General features: G+C 32.8%; 1 protein-coding gene across 1 annotated transcript in view; it reads right to left on the bottom strand.

Moving 5' to 3' along the window:
• Positions 1–17,463, bottom strand: part of LOC136026100 (myosin light chain kinase A-like) — a gene marked incomplete in the record, with an annotated part of 45,520 nt that overhangs the window by 23,053 nt on the left and 5,004 nt on the right. The window contains 4 exon segments of the mRNA XM_065702381.1: positions 2,077–2,193; positions 4,939–5,063; positions 8,453–8,719; positions 12,267–12,471. Coding sequence (XP_065558453.1) covers positions 2,077–2,193; positions 4,939–5,063; positions 8,453–8,719; positions 12,267–12,468 — 711 coding nt within the window.

Here is a 17,463-nt window from a genome sequence, read left to right as displayed (position 1 = left end):
AACAAAAACGAACATTAACCATTTTTTGAGGCGTTTTTTAAAGTTTTTTTTTGTACCCCCCCCCCACAAAAAAAATCATAGATTCATCACTGAGTGGTACAATCACATTTTATTGAGAAAAACCTTGTTATGCATATAATTACCAAGCTATATGCCTAAAATGTCCGTTGCCCTGAAATTAGAATCAGAGGAGATCAAGCTATTTCAAGGAGATTTCAGATAAACAAAACGCTATTTTTGGGGACTTTCTAGTCCGTAAAGTACCAAGGACACTAAAAATGAAATCTAATTCTTTAAATTGGTTAAGTGGAAAATTATACAGCCATATAGCCAGAAAAAATTAGGGATGCCCAGGTACTCAATTTTTTATTGCCTCCATAGGCAGTTAGGTTTGTTTTGCGCTCAGCAGACGCCAGATTTGAAAATAAAGAACGTGTGTGAAAAATCAGATGAAAACGAGCAAAAAAAAGTGTATCATCATGGAGCACTACAATTGTAAGTTTTCTGATTTGCTACAGTAAAAGACAAGCACTGCCATAAATATGAGCTATGCATTAATATGGATATTAAGATATTTACTGAAGATTAAAAACTTTATATATTTAGTTAATTCACTTATCTGCAAAAACATCTTTTTAGAAAGAACAATTAGTTCATTCTATTTTGTTATATATATATATATATATATATTGACATAGAAATATAATCCTTATTGTCTTCTCCTTTAAAAATGTCACATGTTTATGACTTAGTTTTTATAATTTTCCACTAGCCTATATTTGATTAACAGCCCTACAAAACATAGCGGTTGTTCCATTCTATTAATGTTGTGTTACTCACCGATCAGCTGCAGATAAATCGGGTGCTACAAACGTTGGGGTGCTAAATTGGGTGCTACAAGCACAAACGCACTTGTTGGTAAAAAAGTTTTATCAAGCCCATTTCAATACTCAATTGTGACAACGGCGGACAGTGTTTACAAAAAAAAAAAAAAAAATCTTTACAGGAATATAACAACCAGAAGAAAAATCGCAGAAAATCACGTTTTTCTGAAATGTATACACCGAAGATGGAGAGGAGCAAAATGTTTTCATTTTGAAATCCTTTGTACCTTAAATAATCAAAAAACGTAAGCTTGTGTGTACGTTCGTACGTGATAATCTCTCTTTGTTGTTATGTGCTACTCCTTTATGATAATCCCTCATTTGTAAGTGATAATTTCTCTTTGTTTTGTACGTCTCTTTCTTTGTGCCTGATAATCTCTCCTTGTGATAATCTATTGTTTGTATGTAATAATATTTTTTTGTTGTGTACGTGACAATCTCTGCAAATGTCTGGCAAATATTTTACATCATTATCAAGTACTGTACGTATTACTATTTTCTCAAAAAACTATGTATCCTTGTCTGGATCCCATTTTCGGCTACAACACTTAGGCTACTCTAAAAATTAACAAAAAAGCTGAGCATTTGTTTCTGGTTCTTATTTGCTTCAGCCTAAAATTTAGACAAACAAATTTGTTAATTAGATGCTAAGGTTTCTAAGGCAGCATTTTTTTAAAAATAGATTTTATTCAAGATTAAATCATATAAATATTGAACATAAATATAACAGTTAAATAGGGAAAATCCTTTTATTTGAGAGTGAAGTAACAAAAAAAATCTTTGGATATTTCGATCACATATACAATGGCCGTCATCAGCAGATAAACTCATCAAGCAGATTCGACTGATGACCAGTAATTGGCTTTATTTGTACCTAGATTTGTGCGAAATTGTAATTAATGTATACATGTATTAAATATAGGTACTTATTTGTAATTCCTGTGATTTTTTTAATGTGTACTGTAAATAAATGTACTAACATGTTATTCAATTAAATTTTTGATTGAATTGAGTTTGATTTCAAATTAGAATTCAATTTTGAATTAATTTTATTATTACTTTACTATAAAAAAAATTTCAATTCAGCTGATGAATACCTTGTGACAGCCATTTTTAAATAAAGCCCCTATCTCAAAAATGAAAAGTAATGGACATGATCCACTTCAACAACGTATTTTCCAAAAGAACTTACGTGATTGATTTTCTTCATAACCTTTATTTCATTGTAAAGGTCTTTGGTTTTCATGAACCCTGATTTGGATGCTTTGGACAGTTTCAATACCTTCAACGCGACGGCTTCTGAGGTGGCCTGCAATATTAGGTTTTCAAAGCCATAAGACAGAATTTATACAAAAAAGCTCTTTCAAAATAGGAATTCTCCGATGAATCTTACTTATACAAATATTTGCTATCCCGTAGAAGCTAAAAACTAAAAGACATAAGCAAAATAACAAAAAATTAAAGAGAACGTAATCAAAGACAGGAAATAGTAAAAGAAATAAAATAAAGAAATAATACATTAAAGGAAACAAGGAATTAAAGGAAAGAAAGAACACACAATCAAATAAACAAAGTAAAAATAAAACGAAAAATAAAATACTTAAATAAAATAAAAAAGATAAAGAGAATATAATCAAAGACAAGAAAGAAAAACCAGAAGCGATAAATAAAAAAAAGCAAATTAAAGGAAACAAGTACTTAAAGGGAAGAAATAAAACACAATCAAATAAAGAGATGACCTAAAGAAGCACTAAATAATCAGAAAAAATAAATTAATTATTTTTGACATCGATCCATTCATAACAATATTTTTGAAAGGAAAGTCATTGACGATATTAGATCTAAAGCGAGCAGGAATAAAGTCATCAATTAAGTCAAATCTAAAATAAAATAAACAAAAACAAATTTGAACGATAAAACGAAATTTAAACAAGCAGGAATCAAAACGAGTATTTTCAACTAAATAAAATATTTTATTTATTTAAAAAAAGCTTTATTATTTAAATGAAATTAAAATGATTATTCAAGCTAAAATTAAAACGAACAGAAATTATAATGAACAAATACCGGAAATTTCAAACTATTTGAAAATAGAAACAGTCATCCTGATATACTTGAAGGAAACAGAAATTAACACAAATAAAAATGGGGCTGCTTGGAACTGAAATACCTTAAAGAATAGACTGTCAGTTACCAAATCTGTGCGTCACATGACAAGATCAAAAATCATTTCATGATTCCAGGTAGTAAATACTTACCGTTTGCTAAATTGTCGTCAGTTTGTGTTGTCACACGGATCACTAGTGCATTTTTATTTCTATAAAATACATGTTGAAAATCCTTGCATAATTTTGGTTCAAACAAGGCGTACTATTCTTATTTTTCTACTAAAAAGTAAACAGTAAGGGGGGACTTTGGAAGACATGCATTCTTCTTTTTGGCAATCTTTACTTTAGGAAAATGGGAATACAGTTCCTAAACACTAAGTAAGCAACGTCATTAACTACGACCCAGCCTTCCAAAAACGTACCTATTGAAGCAATAGGGTATTTCGGAGGGTATGCAGTCCTCTGTTTAGGGGTCTTTACTTTAGGAAAATTGAGAGTAGATTTCCTAACCAAAAAACAAACAGTGCCAAAAACTACAGCCCAGCTTTCCAAAAACGCAGCTAAGGAATCGACTGCTCAAGGAAACGAATCAATTCTACAACTACAACTCCACATGACAGGTTTGCTCATCTTCTCAGTTCTCCTCTCAACGATGAAGAGTCAGAAAGAATGGAGCTGATTATTAACGAAATACTACAGCTTACAACCCTTTGAGGTGTTAAAGCGTAATCGCCGTAATGAAAAACACATTACAATAACAGAAAATAAAAGATGAAAAATATTGCGGACAATAAGATAGTTTTAACACTAGAAAAAACCTAAAAACTTTTATTTTAGAAGCAGAAGAAACCCAAACAAATGAGCGAACTGCTTCTTTTACTGATGCAAACACAAACACGTACTTGAGTAAGAGCATAAACTTACATGAATGCCTAGTACCGAAAAAAGAAGAAGTCAAAATCTAATGCAGTATTCACACATCGTAGAACTTAATTGATTAAATTTTAATAATGTTTTCCTTTATAATAGATTAATCAAATTAAATATAATTAACAAATAATAATTAATATTAACTGATCTAAATATCAAACAAAATAAAAATGAAATAATATACTTAGTTACTTGTATTTGGATCAGAACAAAAGCAATGTAGCTCTCTCTGGCGACAGAAATTACACTGGTTACGGTCTTGGGTTAATAGGGCGATAATTTCGAGCCATGAAGGGTTCCATCTGCGACCATGTCCCGGAATCCGTCAATCGGCTCGAGATCAGATTAGACGGTGTTGAGCCAAGTTTTTGCTTGTCCTCCATGGCGTTTTCACCAATAAAGTGCTGGTGTGCAGCGTAGGCTTTTATTTTTAAAAGTCTCTGCCGGTCTTCGGCGAACCTGACCAAACCTGGACAAGCGGCGGCGTCGAATGATAGTGATGTCGCGCTTCTGGCGATACCTTTGACGGATGATCGTATTTGTGATCCGGTCGCTGAGACGCAACCCCAATATGCTCCTCAGGCATCTTTGTTGAAAGTGTTGAGGGCCTGTGCCTCGGCGACTTTTAAGGGATACGTCTCGCAGCCGTACAGTAAGACCGATCGGACTGAGGCATCGTAAATACTATGCCTCAGTCATCGTATGTATTTTTTCCGGTTCTGAATACGTATTTTTGCTTTCTGGTCGATTTCCTTCCTTTTTCATAGCGGCTTCCAAAGCTGTGAAACAATATACCAGTCCATGCAAGAGACTATTCTATTTATAAAAAGACATTACATGCAACTTAAAAACAAAAACAAGATAATTAATTGGCAAAACATTATTAATTAAGGGTCATAAAAAATGCTACAAGATTATGTGAATTTTTACACTTGTTTGGTTTTGGTCGCCTAATTTGTTTCAATCCTGTAATTTCCTGCTTCTACATATGCCAGTGATAAAAAAGAGAAACTGACCTTATGAAAAGCTTTATAAACAACCCCATTCGCACCTCTTCCAAGTTCGGCAGCAACGATATATTTTGAAACTACTTCTTCAGGATGTGACACTGGACGATCTCGATTGCAAGAAAATTTCCAAGCTAACAAAAGGATATACTGTTTAGGTATGTACAACAGACTTATTTCGGGGGAAGGGCAATATATATATATATATATATATATATATATATATGTATGAATTCCTTGTTGTTGATTGCAACGATAGAAGGACAAAAAAGTGCAAAACTCATATGAAATGAGTAACATGTGAACTGAAAAAATGGACCAAACATGGTCCCTACTTGCTCTGAAACAAGTTCATGTACTTCATAGCTAAATGGTTTCTTGATTCCCCGTACGTTATCATTTATAAATATAAACCAAAAATACATTTTACATTAGAGATATATCTTGGGGGAATTATCCAGGGGCTATTTTCCGCGTATTTTGATTTCCGGGAAATAATTTCCATGGAAGAGGGCATTTCTGGATTGCTCGAAAAACCGATTGGAGATTTAAGTCTTATTCAAATTAAATCTTATTCAAGATTAGAAACTGTATCCTCCTCAATACTTTGCTCTTTACGCTAAAGTTTGACTGTTTGTTCAAATTTTCTAAGAGCGGATAATGAAACACGGCAGCCGTTTAATTAGAACAGGAAGCTTTTTCAAAATTTAGAGCAATAAATTGAGGAGATTTATTTCTTCATACATGGAATAAATCTGCAGAAAATAATACTTAAATTTCATTTTAATATACGGTGAGCCAAATTTGAACGCGCATTAGTTGAAAAACGTTCCGAAATTCAGTACAAACTGAATAAAAACTGAAAGCAGGGAGCGACATTAAAACTTAAAACGAACAGAAATTATTCCGTATATGAATGGGACTGTCCCCTTCTCAATGCCTCGCTCTTCACACTAAACTTTGACTCCTTGTCAGAACTCTACTTTTTAAAGTAACAAAAAAGTAAAATAACTTTTAGAAAACTTGAAAAAATAACTCAACCCTGTTTTGCTAAACCGCAATTCAAACTAATCCCACTTACCTGACTATTCTCAAATCAGCAATATAAAGAAAATGCAATTCAGTCCGTATTGTCGGAAGTGATAAATGTTGACTCGAATGAAATGGTCTTCATTCATTGGTTAATATTTTTTAATATAATTTACGTTGCTTGAATGCAAAATTATACCCCCGCTCCACTCCTCTAAAAATAATAATTTATACTTCTATACTATCTTTATAAAGGAGCAATAATTGTATATCTATTTCTATATGTATTTTTTCTCAAAAACAACTCCATATTTTTTCGGGAAAATTAGTATCTTGGGATATTCTCGCATAAAAAAACGATCTAAATAGGTTTGAAGTCAGGGAAAATTCCTTAAGAACCTTAATTTTGGAGAAAAACAAATATTTTTGTTAGTGATGTCGTTTTTATATACATCAGTATTGCAATGACGTTGTCACACTTGTCAAACTTATGTGTAAAAATGGAAGATTTTCAGGTATGGAGAAGTTTACATTAAATTGCTTAAAAAGCGAAAAACTGGTAATTGCAAAAATATTTGCATATATTTTTACAAAAGATTACAACAATTCAAAAACCTTAGAAAAGAAAATGAAAAGTTTGAAGCTTAGTAGAAATCAGACAGTCTCATTGATCAATTTGATCAGTGATTTAAACATCATTACCAAATTCCTTATCTTTTAAGCATAAGCAATGCCTTTTTAAGACTTGAAAAAAAATTTAGAAAAACATTTTAAATTTAGTTCAGAATCGCTGAAGTTATTATATAAACTGCAAAAATATTCACGGTGCCTGAACAATAATTTTAGTGTTTTAATTCAAACTAGACAAATACCTGAAAATTTAAAAATTAGTTTGTTATTTTGTTAGATAAAATCAACTAGCTACGCGATTAAGCTTACAGGCTTGAATGCAACCCGTTATATAATGTCAGCGGGAAGGCCCAAAAAAACGAAAATTTTCAATGGTTACAAAAGATTATTCTTTATTTTGACAAGGGATTACAACAATTCAAATACCATAAAAAAGAAATCTTTCTGAGGGCAACCAGTTATATAATGTCAGTAGGAATGCCCGAAAAACGAAAATTTGCTATTATTACAAATGGTGATTCTCTATTTGGCAAGGGATTACAAGAATTCAAAAACCTGAAAAAAAGAAAACCAAAAGTTTGAAGCTTAGTAAATATCGTTGTTAGAAATCGGACTAGCTTCAATGATCAAATATCTTTGAAGAGATACAGTATGAAAAGACATTAATTTGCGTAAAGAGCAAAAAATAATAATTATTACAAAAATATTTGTATTTTATTTCGGACTTGCTTAAATAATTAAATATCTTTGAAAAGAACCATTATGAAAAGACAGCAAGAAAAAAGACAGCAAGCTTGGTAGCTTGAAAAAGCTACCAAGCGGCAAAAAATTCATCAAAATGCATATCTGATTTGTTTACGACAGATGCTATTTATTTTCATCTTAACACAAAAATTAGCTACGATATAAATTGTTGGGAATTTCAAAAAAGATACTAGGACGTGTCTTCTTTTTCTTTCTTTTTCTTCAGCACTAGCGAGTCAGTGGAACATAGTAGGGGTGTTGAAACAGGTAACAATCCAATATTCTCGGAATTAGGGTTTTATTTCCCCTAGCCCTTTCTGCATCTTTCTTCCCAATACTTCTCAGTTTCGCTTCAAATTCTTTTTTTCCATTGTGTATTCTTAGACTAGAAACTACATCCTTTTACAATTTAGGCCCGAATGAGGAAAAACCATTTACAAGAGCCAGGGCAAAAATTAAATTATCCGCCCCTCCTCGCTCTTTCCATATTTTAAAACAAGCTAAATATAATATTTGATCAGAGGCCGCACCAAGAAGCAATTTTTTTAGCTTCTGATCAGCACTAGTTCAAAATTGTTGTTAGGCCTTGGGATGAGTCTAACATTTATATCAAACCAGGCTTGATGTAAATGGGAGGTTAAGTTACACGAGGGTTGAGCTAAAAGGGGGATTGGATTAAACGGGGGTTCAGTTGAACGAGAGTTCAGAAAAATGAGGTTGAGTTCAATGGAGTTTGAGTTGAACGGGGGTTTAGTTGAACGAGGGCTCATCTGCATGAGGTTCAGTTACACACAGACAATGCATTATTACTCTTGCTTTGGTAGATTTTGAACTCTTTTAGCTCCGGCAATAATATATTTTTAGACTAGCCGTTTCCTACTGTATGAATTTGACTCATATTTTCATACTTTTAAGATAAAATTCTAATTTCTTAAAATAAATATTATTTTGACTTTCATATTGTAAAGTAGTCCTTTTATTATAAGAATCGTAAGTCCTTCTCCCCCCCCCCCCCAAAAAAAAAATCTGACACCCTCTTCTTCAGCAAAAGGTAAATTCACGTCTATGACATAACAGCCTAGAGAATATATTTTTTAGAAATTCTCGTTTCCTAACTTACCTTTCCATTTGGCTCTACCAAACGATATGGTGTCATCATGTCCTAGCAAAGTTGATCTCCCCTTCAAAATCTTGACTCCTTTTACAAAAACGGGGTTGGTTCCAACATTATCCAGTCTAAAGTTGAGATCATTTTCGTCTTCGAAAACAACGTGAATGATACACTGCTTTTTACTTATATACTTCAAGATCTCTTCACCACACTGCTCAGCCGTGATGTCAAAGTTAGAATTATGGCGACCAATCGTGAAAACTGTTGAACGGATTTCTAAAAAGAGGTAATGGGAATAAACCTGTTATCCTCCTAATAAAATTCACTTGTAGAAATAGGCATAGTCACAACTATACGGTTACTCCTGTTTGGAGAAACTGTTACATAAAAAAAAAAGTTTAATATAATTGACCCCAAAATCTCTAGTCTCGCAATCTAGTTTCATTATTAGTGTCCTCCCTTGGGCCCATAATTTCTACAGCCAGTAAAAAACGTTGAGTTCAAGGACCCTGATACTACTGCAAGACCTGATGGAAGAATTGAGACGCATAATTTCGCCCGTATCGCAAAGGCTTTAAGAGCATTGAAGACTCGTTTGAAAAAAAAGCCTATAGACGAGATGTGAGGTTTAATAAAAAAAAGTTATAGCTGATGTAGCAACCGTCCAGACCGTAGTATGGTACGCTTGAGAGTCAGGAGACGAGAGCATTAAGCGGCGTGTTCAACCACTTTATCTTTTTTATATTCCATGGACAAACAGAAACACCAGGATTTCACATAGCAAAACAAGAAATCATTATGGGCTACCGATTGTCGTCAAAAGTGATTCCCTTAACGATGCATAACTGTCACAAAGGGCCGTCAGGCATGGGGGGAGGGGGGATACACCCCCACAATTTTTGGTCATTCAGTAGAAAAAATAAGTCGGTAAAATCGTGGGGCTTCGCACCACAATTTTTCCGACGCCGCTAAAATTCTTTTTTCGGTTCAATAAAGACCATGAAAATACTGACATGTCATCTACAAAAATTTGGACTTGGTCGGTAAACGCAGAAGTTTTACCGACTCCTGCTGTGATTTTACCGATGGTGCCACAATTTGCCATTTGGTTAAATAAACAGCAGTAAAATACTGACATGATATGTCAGTCAAACCGAAATCTAAAGCTCGGTTGGCAACATAATGAAAGAAAAAGATCAAAAATGGAGTTTTGAAGGCAAAAAAAAAATATTGAAGAAACACAGAAAGCGAAAATTTCAAGAGAATAACCACCTCTCTTCTTCAGCGCGAACAAAATAATACAATTAAGGAAAATGCCGAAGAAAAAAAAAACAAACGCGGAAAGTCAACAAAATCAATAACAAGAGCTAAGAGCTCATATGGCACTTGTGACGAGGACGGAAGAGCCAAGAACTCATATGGTATGAGCTGTAGCAAAATTCTAAGAATCAATAGAATGATTTAAAAGGAAAATCAGAGGCTTAATGCCGGTCGGGATTTAAAATAAGAGCTCTGAGTCACGACATCCTTCCACATATCAAAATTCATTAAGATTCGATCACCCACTCGTAAGTAAAAAATACCTCATTTTTTATAAATTTTCCTCTCCCTTCAGCCCCCCAGATGGTCGAATCGGGGAAAACAACTTTATCAAGTCAATTTGTGCAACTCCCTGACACGCCTACCAATTTTCATCGTCCTAGCACGTCCAGAAGCAACGAACTAAGCAAAGCACTGGACCCCCTAACTTCCGGAGCCCCCCCCCTAACTGGAGCGGATCCAGTACGGTTACGTCAATCAAGTATCCACGACATTTGCTAATTCTACCCACCAAGTTTCATCCCGATTTCTCCACTCTAAGCGTTTTCTAAGATTTCCAGTTTCCCTCTCCAACTCCCCCCAATGTCAACAGATCTGGTCAGGATTTGAAATAAAAGCTCCGAGACATGAGTTCCTTCTAAATATCAAATTTCATTAAGATCCGGTCACCTGTTATTAAGTTAAAAATACCTCAATTTTTCTAGTTTTTCCAAATTAACACCCCCCAGCTCCCCCAAAGAGAACAGATCCGTTCCAATTATGTCAATCACGTATCTATAACTTGTGCTTATTCTTCCCATCAAGTTTCATCCCGATCTCTACACTCTAAGCGTTTTCCAAGATTTCTGTCTTCCCCCTCCAACCCCCCATGTCCCCAGATACGATTCGAATTAAAGATACAGCATTCGAGACCTAAGATCCTTCTATATATCAAGTTTCAATAAGATCCGATCGCCCATTCATAAGATAAAGATACCTCAATGTTCGCCTTTCCAAGAATTCCGGTTTCCCCCTCCAACTCCCCCCAATTTCACCGGGTCTGGTTGGAATTTAAAATGAGAGCACTAAAGCACAAGATCCTTCCAAATATCAAATTTCATTAAGATCTGATCACACAATCGTAAGATACAAATACCTCATTTTTTCTAATTTTTCCGAGTTACCCCCCCTCCCCCCCAACTCCACCAAAGAGAGCGGATCCGGTCCGGTTATGTCAGTCACGTATCTTGGACTTGTTTTTATTCTACCCACCAAGTTTCATCCTGATCTCTCCGCTTTAAGTGTTATCCAAAAATTTCCGGTTCCCCCCTCCCCAATGACGCTGGATCCGGTCGGGATTTAAAATAAGAGATCTGAGTTAAGAGGTCCTTCTAAATATGAAATTTAATTAAGATCCGATTACTCCTTCGTAAGTTAAAAATACCTAATTTTTTTCTAATTTTTCAGAGTTAACCCCCCCACCCAACTCCCACAAATAGAAAAGATCCGTTCCGGTTATGTCAACCACGTATCTAGGAATTCTGCTTATTTGTCCCACCAAGTTTCATCCCGATCCCTCTACTCTAAGCGTTTTCCAAGATTTTAGCCCCCCCCCCCAACTCCCCCAATGTCACTGGATCCGGTCGGAATTTAAAATAGGAGCTCTGAGACCCGATATCCTTCTAAATATCAAATTTCATTAAGATCTGATCACCCGTTCGTAAGTTAAAAATACCTAATTTTTCCGATTTAACCGTCCCCCCACTCACCCCCCAGATGGTCGAATCGGGGAGACGACAATTTCTAATTTAATCGTCTGGTTCCTGATACCCCTGACAAATTTCATCGTCCTAGCTTACCTGAAAGTGCCTAAACTAGCAAAACCGGGACCAAAAGACCAACCGACAGAATTTTCGATCGCTATATGTCACTTGGTAGATACCAAGTGCCATAAAAACCAATGAAAAAAAAAAAAAAAAAAAAACAGCCAAAAAATTGAAGATAAATAAAATTCAATAAAAGACCAAAAATTATAAGAATTAAAATCAAATGCCTAACAGCAATAAAGTGAATCATTCTCAAATATCCGCGATTTTCACAAAATCGAAGCAATTCTGAACTACCAACAGTGGATACTAACGAACAACTGAGAAATAAAAGAAAAAATTCATTCACTCAAACAAACAAACCAGCAATTAAATAAATTAGAGAACTAGGTCACCCGATTTCTGATTTTCACCATTGAATTTCTTGCATAGAGAGGACTAATTAACTAACTTTCGACTGCTATTTGGGTTTAGAAACGCAGTTTCTATTCTCAAAGTGACAAAACTTTTATCTCTTACTAAAAATATTTGTTCCCCCTCCCCGATAAACTTAATTTAATAGGTCATAAAACAACACCATTTCATTTATTGTAAGAAAACAAAGTCCGTTTATTTATCAACATCAACTGAATGGACCAATGATTGCAGAAGAAGGCATAAGAGTAATTCAAAGGCAAACCCCAGTCAAAAATACTTACCAGCAAATTTAAAGTTGGATGAATCAGGAAGAAGAAAAGCAAACGGTTCAACATAATTCTGAGGCGCATTATCAGGCAATGACTCCTCAACCGCTTGGGTGTCTATAGGCTGGGTGTCGATTTCTGACTGCATGTCTTTCTTTTTATATTTCAGTAGAGACTTTCGAATAAATAGCCGAGTAAAGTATTGCCAAAGGTTCATGGACTGAAATATGATACATACATTAAAATAGTAACAAATTCTCATAGGTTTTGTCATATTACAGATGATTAGATAAAAAAAGAAGTGAAAGTAGAGAGCAAAATTAATACGAAAATGAACATACATTATTCAATATATGAGAGTCCTATTCCTACTGAATCTCTCTGTACTTTACAATAAACTTCATGGTGCTAGGCTCAAAACACTTATGAGTGAAACAAATTGACCTGTAAAGTAGCTAATATAGGCCTATATAGTCTTCCTGATGAAGAGAGGTCCGAAGCTAATTCACCTGAATACAGGCCCGGATTCATTAAGTGCGGGACCCAATTGGAATTTTTTTTTTGTGGGGTCCCCTCTATATATATATATATATATATATATATATATATATATATATATATATATATATATATATATATATATATATATATATATATATATATATATATATATATATATATATATATATATATATATATATATATATATATATATATATATCCTTTTGGGCTAAATGATCGTGTAGCAAAATATGGTGACATGTCTCATGTTGTTGTTAAATGTATTGATGGTTTTATGGACCATCCTTCTTTTACTTGTCCTACTAAATGTAAAAAACGATCGAGAGTACATAGGAAAAATAATAGAAAAAATGAATTAGATGTACATATGCTTTCTATAGATCTATGCCAGCTACTTGAATCTAGGGGTATGATTTCTGTAATAAAATGTCTAAATAATTTATCCAAGAGAAATTTAATCAAACTTTTCTGGATTGTTAAGAATAATACAGCTCTTGATTATAATTTTAAAGTAATATGTGATACAATTTGCATTCTAACTAAAACGAAATTTATTTCAAAAAAGAAAAAGTTCGATAAGATTAGTAATAAGGATAACAGATTATATTTACCTATTAATTTTACTTGTAAGCAGATTGAAGATATTAATTTACCAGAAATTTTAAATCAGCGGCATGTGAAACAGGCCCTTCCTAGTAATTTCAATTATAATGATAGTCCAGTTTTAACTTATAAATTTTCAAAAACTATTGGGCAAATTATTTTTAATTATAAATTAATACTAAAAAGACTAGATAGTGATATAAATTGGAAACCGGTTTGTAATTGTAAGCAACTTGGCCCATTTGTAAATCCTGCTTACAAACATGTTATAACAGGGGACTTGTCAATAATAAAGCAAGATGATCTTCAAATTATAATGAATAAAGGGGCTAATTTCCGTCTTTCTCATCATCTGAAACCATCGAGTGTTCTTGATGGCTTGGAAAATGATTTTGATTTATTTATTGATAAGTGGTGTAAGAAAGAGAATAAAAATAAAGAGAGTTTTCAAAGTTGGAAGAATTTAATTATTAGTAGAATAAGAAATAAAATATATTCTAACTTAAAAAATAGTAACACTAAATCATTATTTTATAATGCGAAGATTAAACAAGCAATTGCTAATTTAAAGAATGAATTTGTAATTGTGCCAGTGGATAAAGCTAATAATAATTTTGCCATAATTTGTCAGAAGCTGTATTGTGATATCTTAAAAAGGGAGTTATGTACAACTAATGTTTACGAAAAGGTAAATATAGAGGATGAGAATTTAATTGAAAGAAATACTTTTTCTGACTGAAGAAATACTTTTTAAAAATTTTAATATTAAAATAAATGACAATGATAAAAAGTTCCCTTTCCTATATTGGACTGTAAAATTTCATAAGAATCCCCCTAAACCACGGTTTATTGCTGGGGCAGCTAAATGTCCAACCCGCATTGCTGCTACTGACCTCTCTTTAATTTTAAAGGAAATTGTAAATAAACTTAAAACCTATTGTTCTGGTATTAAAAAATTTTCGAATTTTAATCCATATTGGAGTGTTAATAATTCACTGCAGGTGATAGATTCTTTAACAATGATTTCAGCTAAAAGAATTGAGTCTTTCGATTTTGCGACAATGTATACTAATTTATCACTTAATGTAGTGTTTGATAATTTAAAAACTGTTATCAAGAAATCTTCCCTCTTATCTAGTACAAGGTTCTTAAAAACAGACATTTATAATAAAAAAGCTATATGGACAAATTGCTATAATACTACAGTTAACTTGAGATGTTACAGCTTGGATATGAATTTTGAGTTATTAGAATTTGTTTTATACAATACTTATATAAGATTTGGGGGTGATTTGTACAAGCAAATTGTGGGAATTCCCATGGGGGGGAATGCCAGCCCATTTATAGCTGACTTGTTTTTAAGTCAACTAGAATATAAATATATGATGGATAAGAATAATCCAATTAATTTAAAACATGCTTTGTCAAATAATAAAAGATATTTAGATGATATTTTGGTCTTAAATTGTAAGGATTTCATTGATATTTCTAAAAATATATATCCATCAGAGCTTATTCTTGAGCCTAGTCATGGCACTGGTCATGAAGATCATTTCTTAGATTTAAATATTAATATTTGTGATAATAATAAATTAAGTTTTAAAATGTATAATAAAACGGATGATTTTGATTTTGAAGTGATTAGTTTCCCATTCCCTGAAAGTAATATACACTCAAATATAACATATTCAGCGTTTTTCTCACAGTTACTTAGTTATGCAAGGATTTGTAGTAATTATATTGATTTTAAAACTAGATGTAAAATCTTAAGCCAAAAATGGATATCAAGAGGTTTTTCTGCAAATAAATTAACTTGGCAATTTAAAAAATTTAGTTTTCATTATAACGAACTTTTAAATAAATATCAAAAGAATTATCTAGAAATACTTAAAGAAATTTTCAACTAATTTCGGAGGTTCGAAAAATGTTGTCGCAGCGCCATTTATTTTGAATTGTGTTTCTAATTGAGCGGATTTTCTTAAAAATTAGCCACATGGTAAAGATGAATTCTATAATTGTTTAGTTCATTCAGGTTTTTTGCAATGTGTTAATATTTGTGATTTGGTAAAATTTATAATATTTAGTTTACCTATTGTTGCTAAAAAGAGGGATATATTAACAGGATAAGCTTGTTTTGGTTTTACTTGGTTGTTTTACATTTGCTGTTTTTTTTCTTTCATAGGCATGTATTTTGGGGGTGATACCTGACATGGGGATGCCGTGGATATTCTGTGGTAGCCACAACACTGTGCTGGATAGAGAATTTAAAGTGGCGAAGCCCTATATAGGCCAGTGTATTATCCTGATGAGCCCTTATGTTGGGTGTTGCCTCTGAATTATTTGTCTATATTATTTTTTCTATTGTTTGGTAAATGACGACTTATACTTATTGACGACATGACTGCCTGTCTATGGATTATTCTTTATGGTTGATTGTGTATGGCTATGCTGTTTGACCTATGTGATTGTATGGATGAGTAGGGTTAAGGCCTCATTCAAGTGCTGGTCTATATTAATCACTAATGTAGGAAAACAGTCTTCCTTTTCTCCTTCTGTCTCTTTTTTTTTTTTTTTATGTGTGTTTGTGCTGTTGCATTGGTGATTTCTCTTTTCAATATATATATATATATATATATATATATATATATATATATATATATATATATATATATATATATATATATATATATATATATATATATATGTAGCATAGCTGTTTCTGTCTCATGACATTTCTTCCAAAAGAACTGTTGGTTATGACTTATCTAATAATTTAAAAGATGTGAAGGGTTTTCTTTAACATCTCTGTTTGGGTCTAAAAAGTACATTTGGCCATACGAATATAGTTCAAAATCACCTTAAGGGGTCTGTATTGGGTGTGCTGCTAAGTTGATTTTGTGATAAATTTGTCCAGCTGTTTTGAAGTTAAAACATTATGACTATTTTTGGTTTGATCATCCCTTACGTTGAATGAAGTTAAAGCAAAACATGTGTTTAAGTTTCGTATTTTTTTGTGGAACTCTTTATAGAGCAAGTAATATTCTATGACAGGCCAAATAGATCCATTTGGAAATTGTTGATGCAGGAATGCAATTTGAGCGAGCAGGCAGCAGTTCCCAAGTACCTCATATTTGTTGGCTACTTTTACTACAAGATAATGGAGGACTCCACAGAAAATACATACAGAGTTGAAGGGCCCCAATGACTTCAAAATAACACTTGTGTAGTTTACAGCATCTTTATATATGTTTTTACTGAGTTTTTTTTTTACCACAGTTAGTTATGACTTCAAAATAACACTTGTGTAGTTTACAGCATCTTTATATATGTTTTTACTGAGTTTTTTTTACCACAGTTAGTTAGCATCAAAGATTGTGATGGTGTTGTTCTTCTAACATAATATTTTTTATTTTATGCACTTTCATTTGTGACTTGTTCTGATTCTCACTGTTTTTTAACAGCACAGTTCCTTGTTCTTCACTGTCGTTTTTGACACTTTCTCATATTTGCTTTAGCATGTCTGCTAAGCATACAATCCTTTGTTTTTCTATTTTATTTTTGACACATTCTTATTCCTACTGTTGAAAACAATTCTTTGTTTTTTCATTTCATTTTTGACGCGTTCTTATTCCTACTGTTGCTTGTAATTCTTGCTTCTAATTATCTTCTAACTGCAAATTTCTTTGTTCTTGTGGTCGTACATCTTCTAACCACACATTTTTCTGTTATCCATTTTCATTTTGATTCTTTCTGATTCTCAGTGTTGTATTTCTTGTAACTATGTATTTTGCTTGTTCCTCACTTTTGTTTTGTGTTGTTGCGATTCTTGCTGCCACTTATTGTTTAATTGCATATTTCTATGCTCTTCAATTTTGTTTTTGACTTGTTCTAATTGTTGGTTCCACTAATATTCTAACTACATATCTCTTTGAACTTTATTTTTGTTTATCATTGCTTTGGACATTTTTCATTGCATTTTGCCTTAGCATTAAGAAGACTAGAGCTGCCAAAAACACCAACTGTATATAAACAGGAGGTTAAATGGATGATCATGAGGGCAGCATCACAACAAACATTTGAAACATAA

Source organism: Artemia franciscana, chromosome 4 (assembly GCF_032884065.1).
Source record: "Artemia franciscana chromosome 4, ASM3288406v1, whole genome shotgun sequence".
In the NCBI taxonomy this organism is placed as follows: Eukaryota; Metazoa; Arthropoda; class Branchiopoda; order Anostraca; family Artemiidae; genus Artemia; species Artemia franciscana.
The sequence above is the reverse complement of the archived record's forward strand: the minus strand, read 5'-3'. Positions and strand labels throughout refer to the sequence as shown.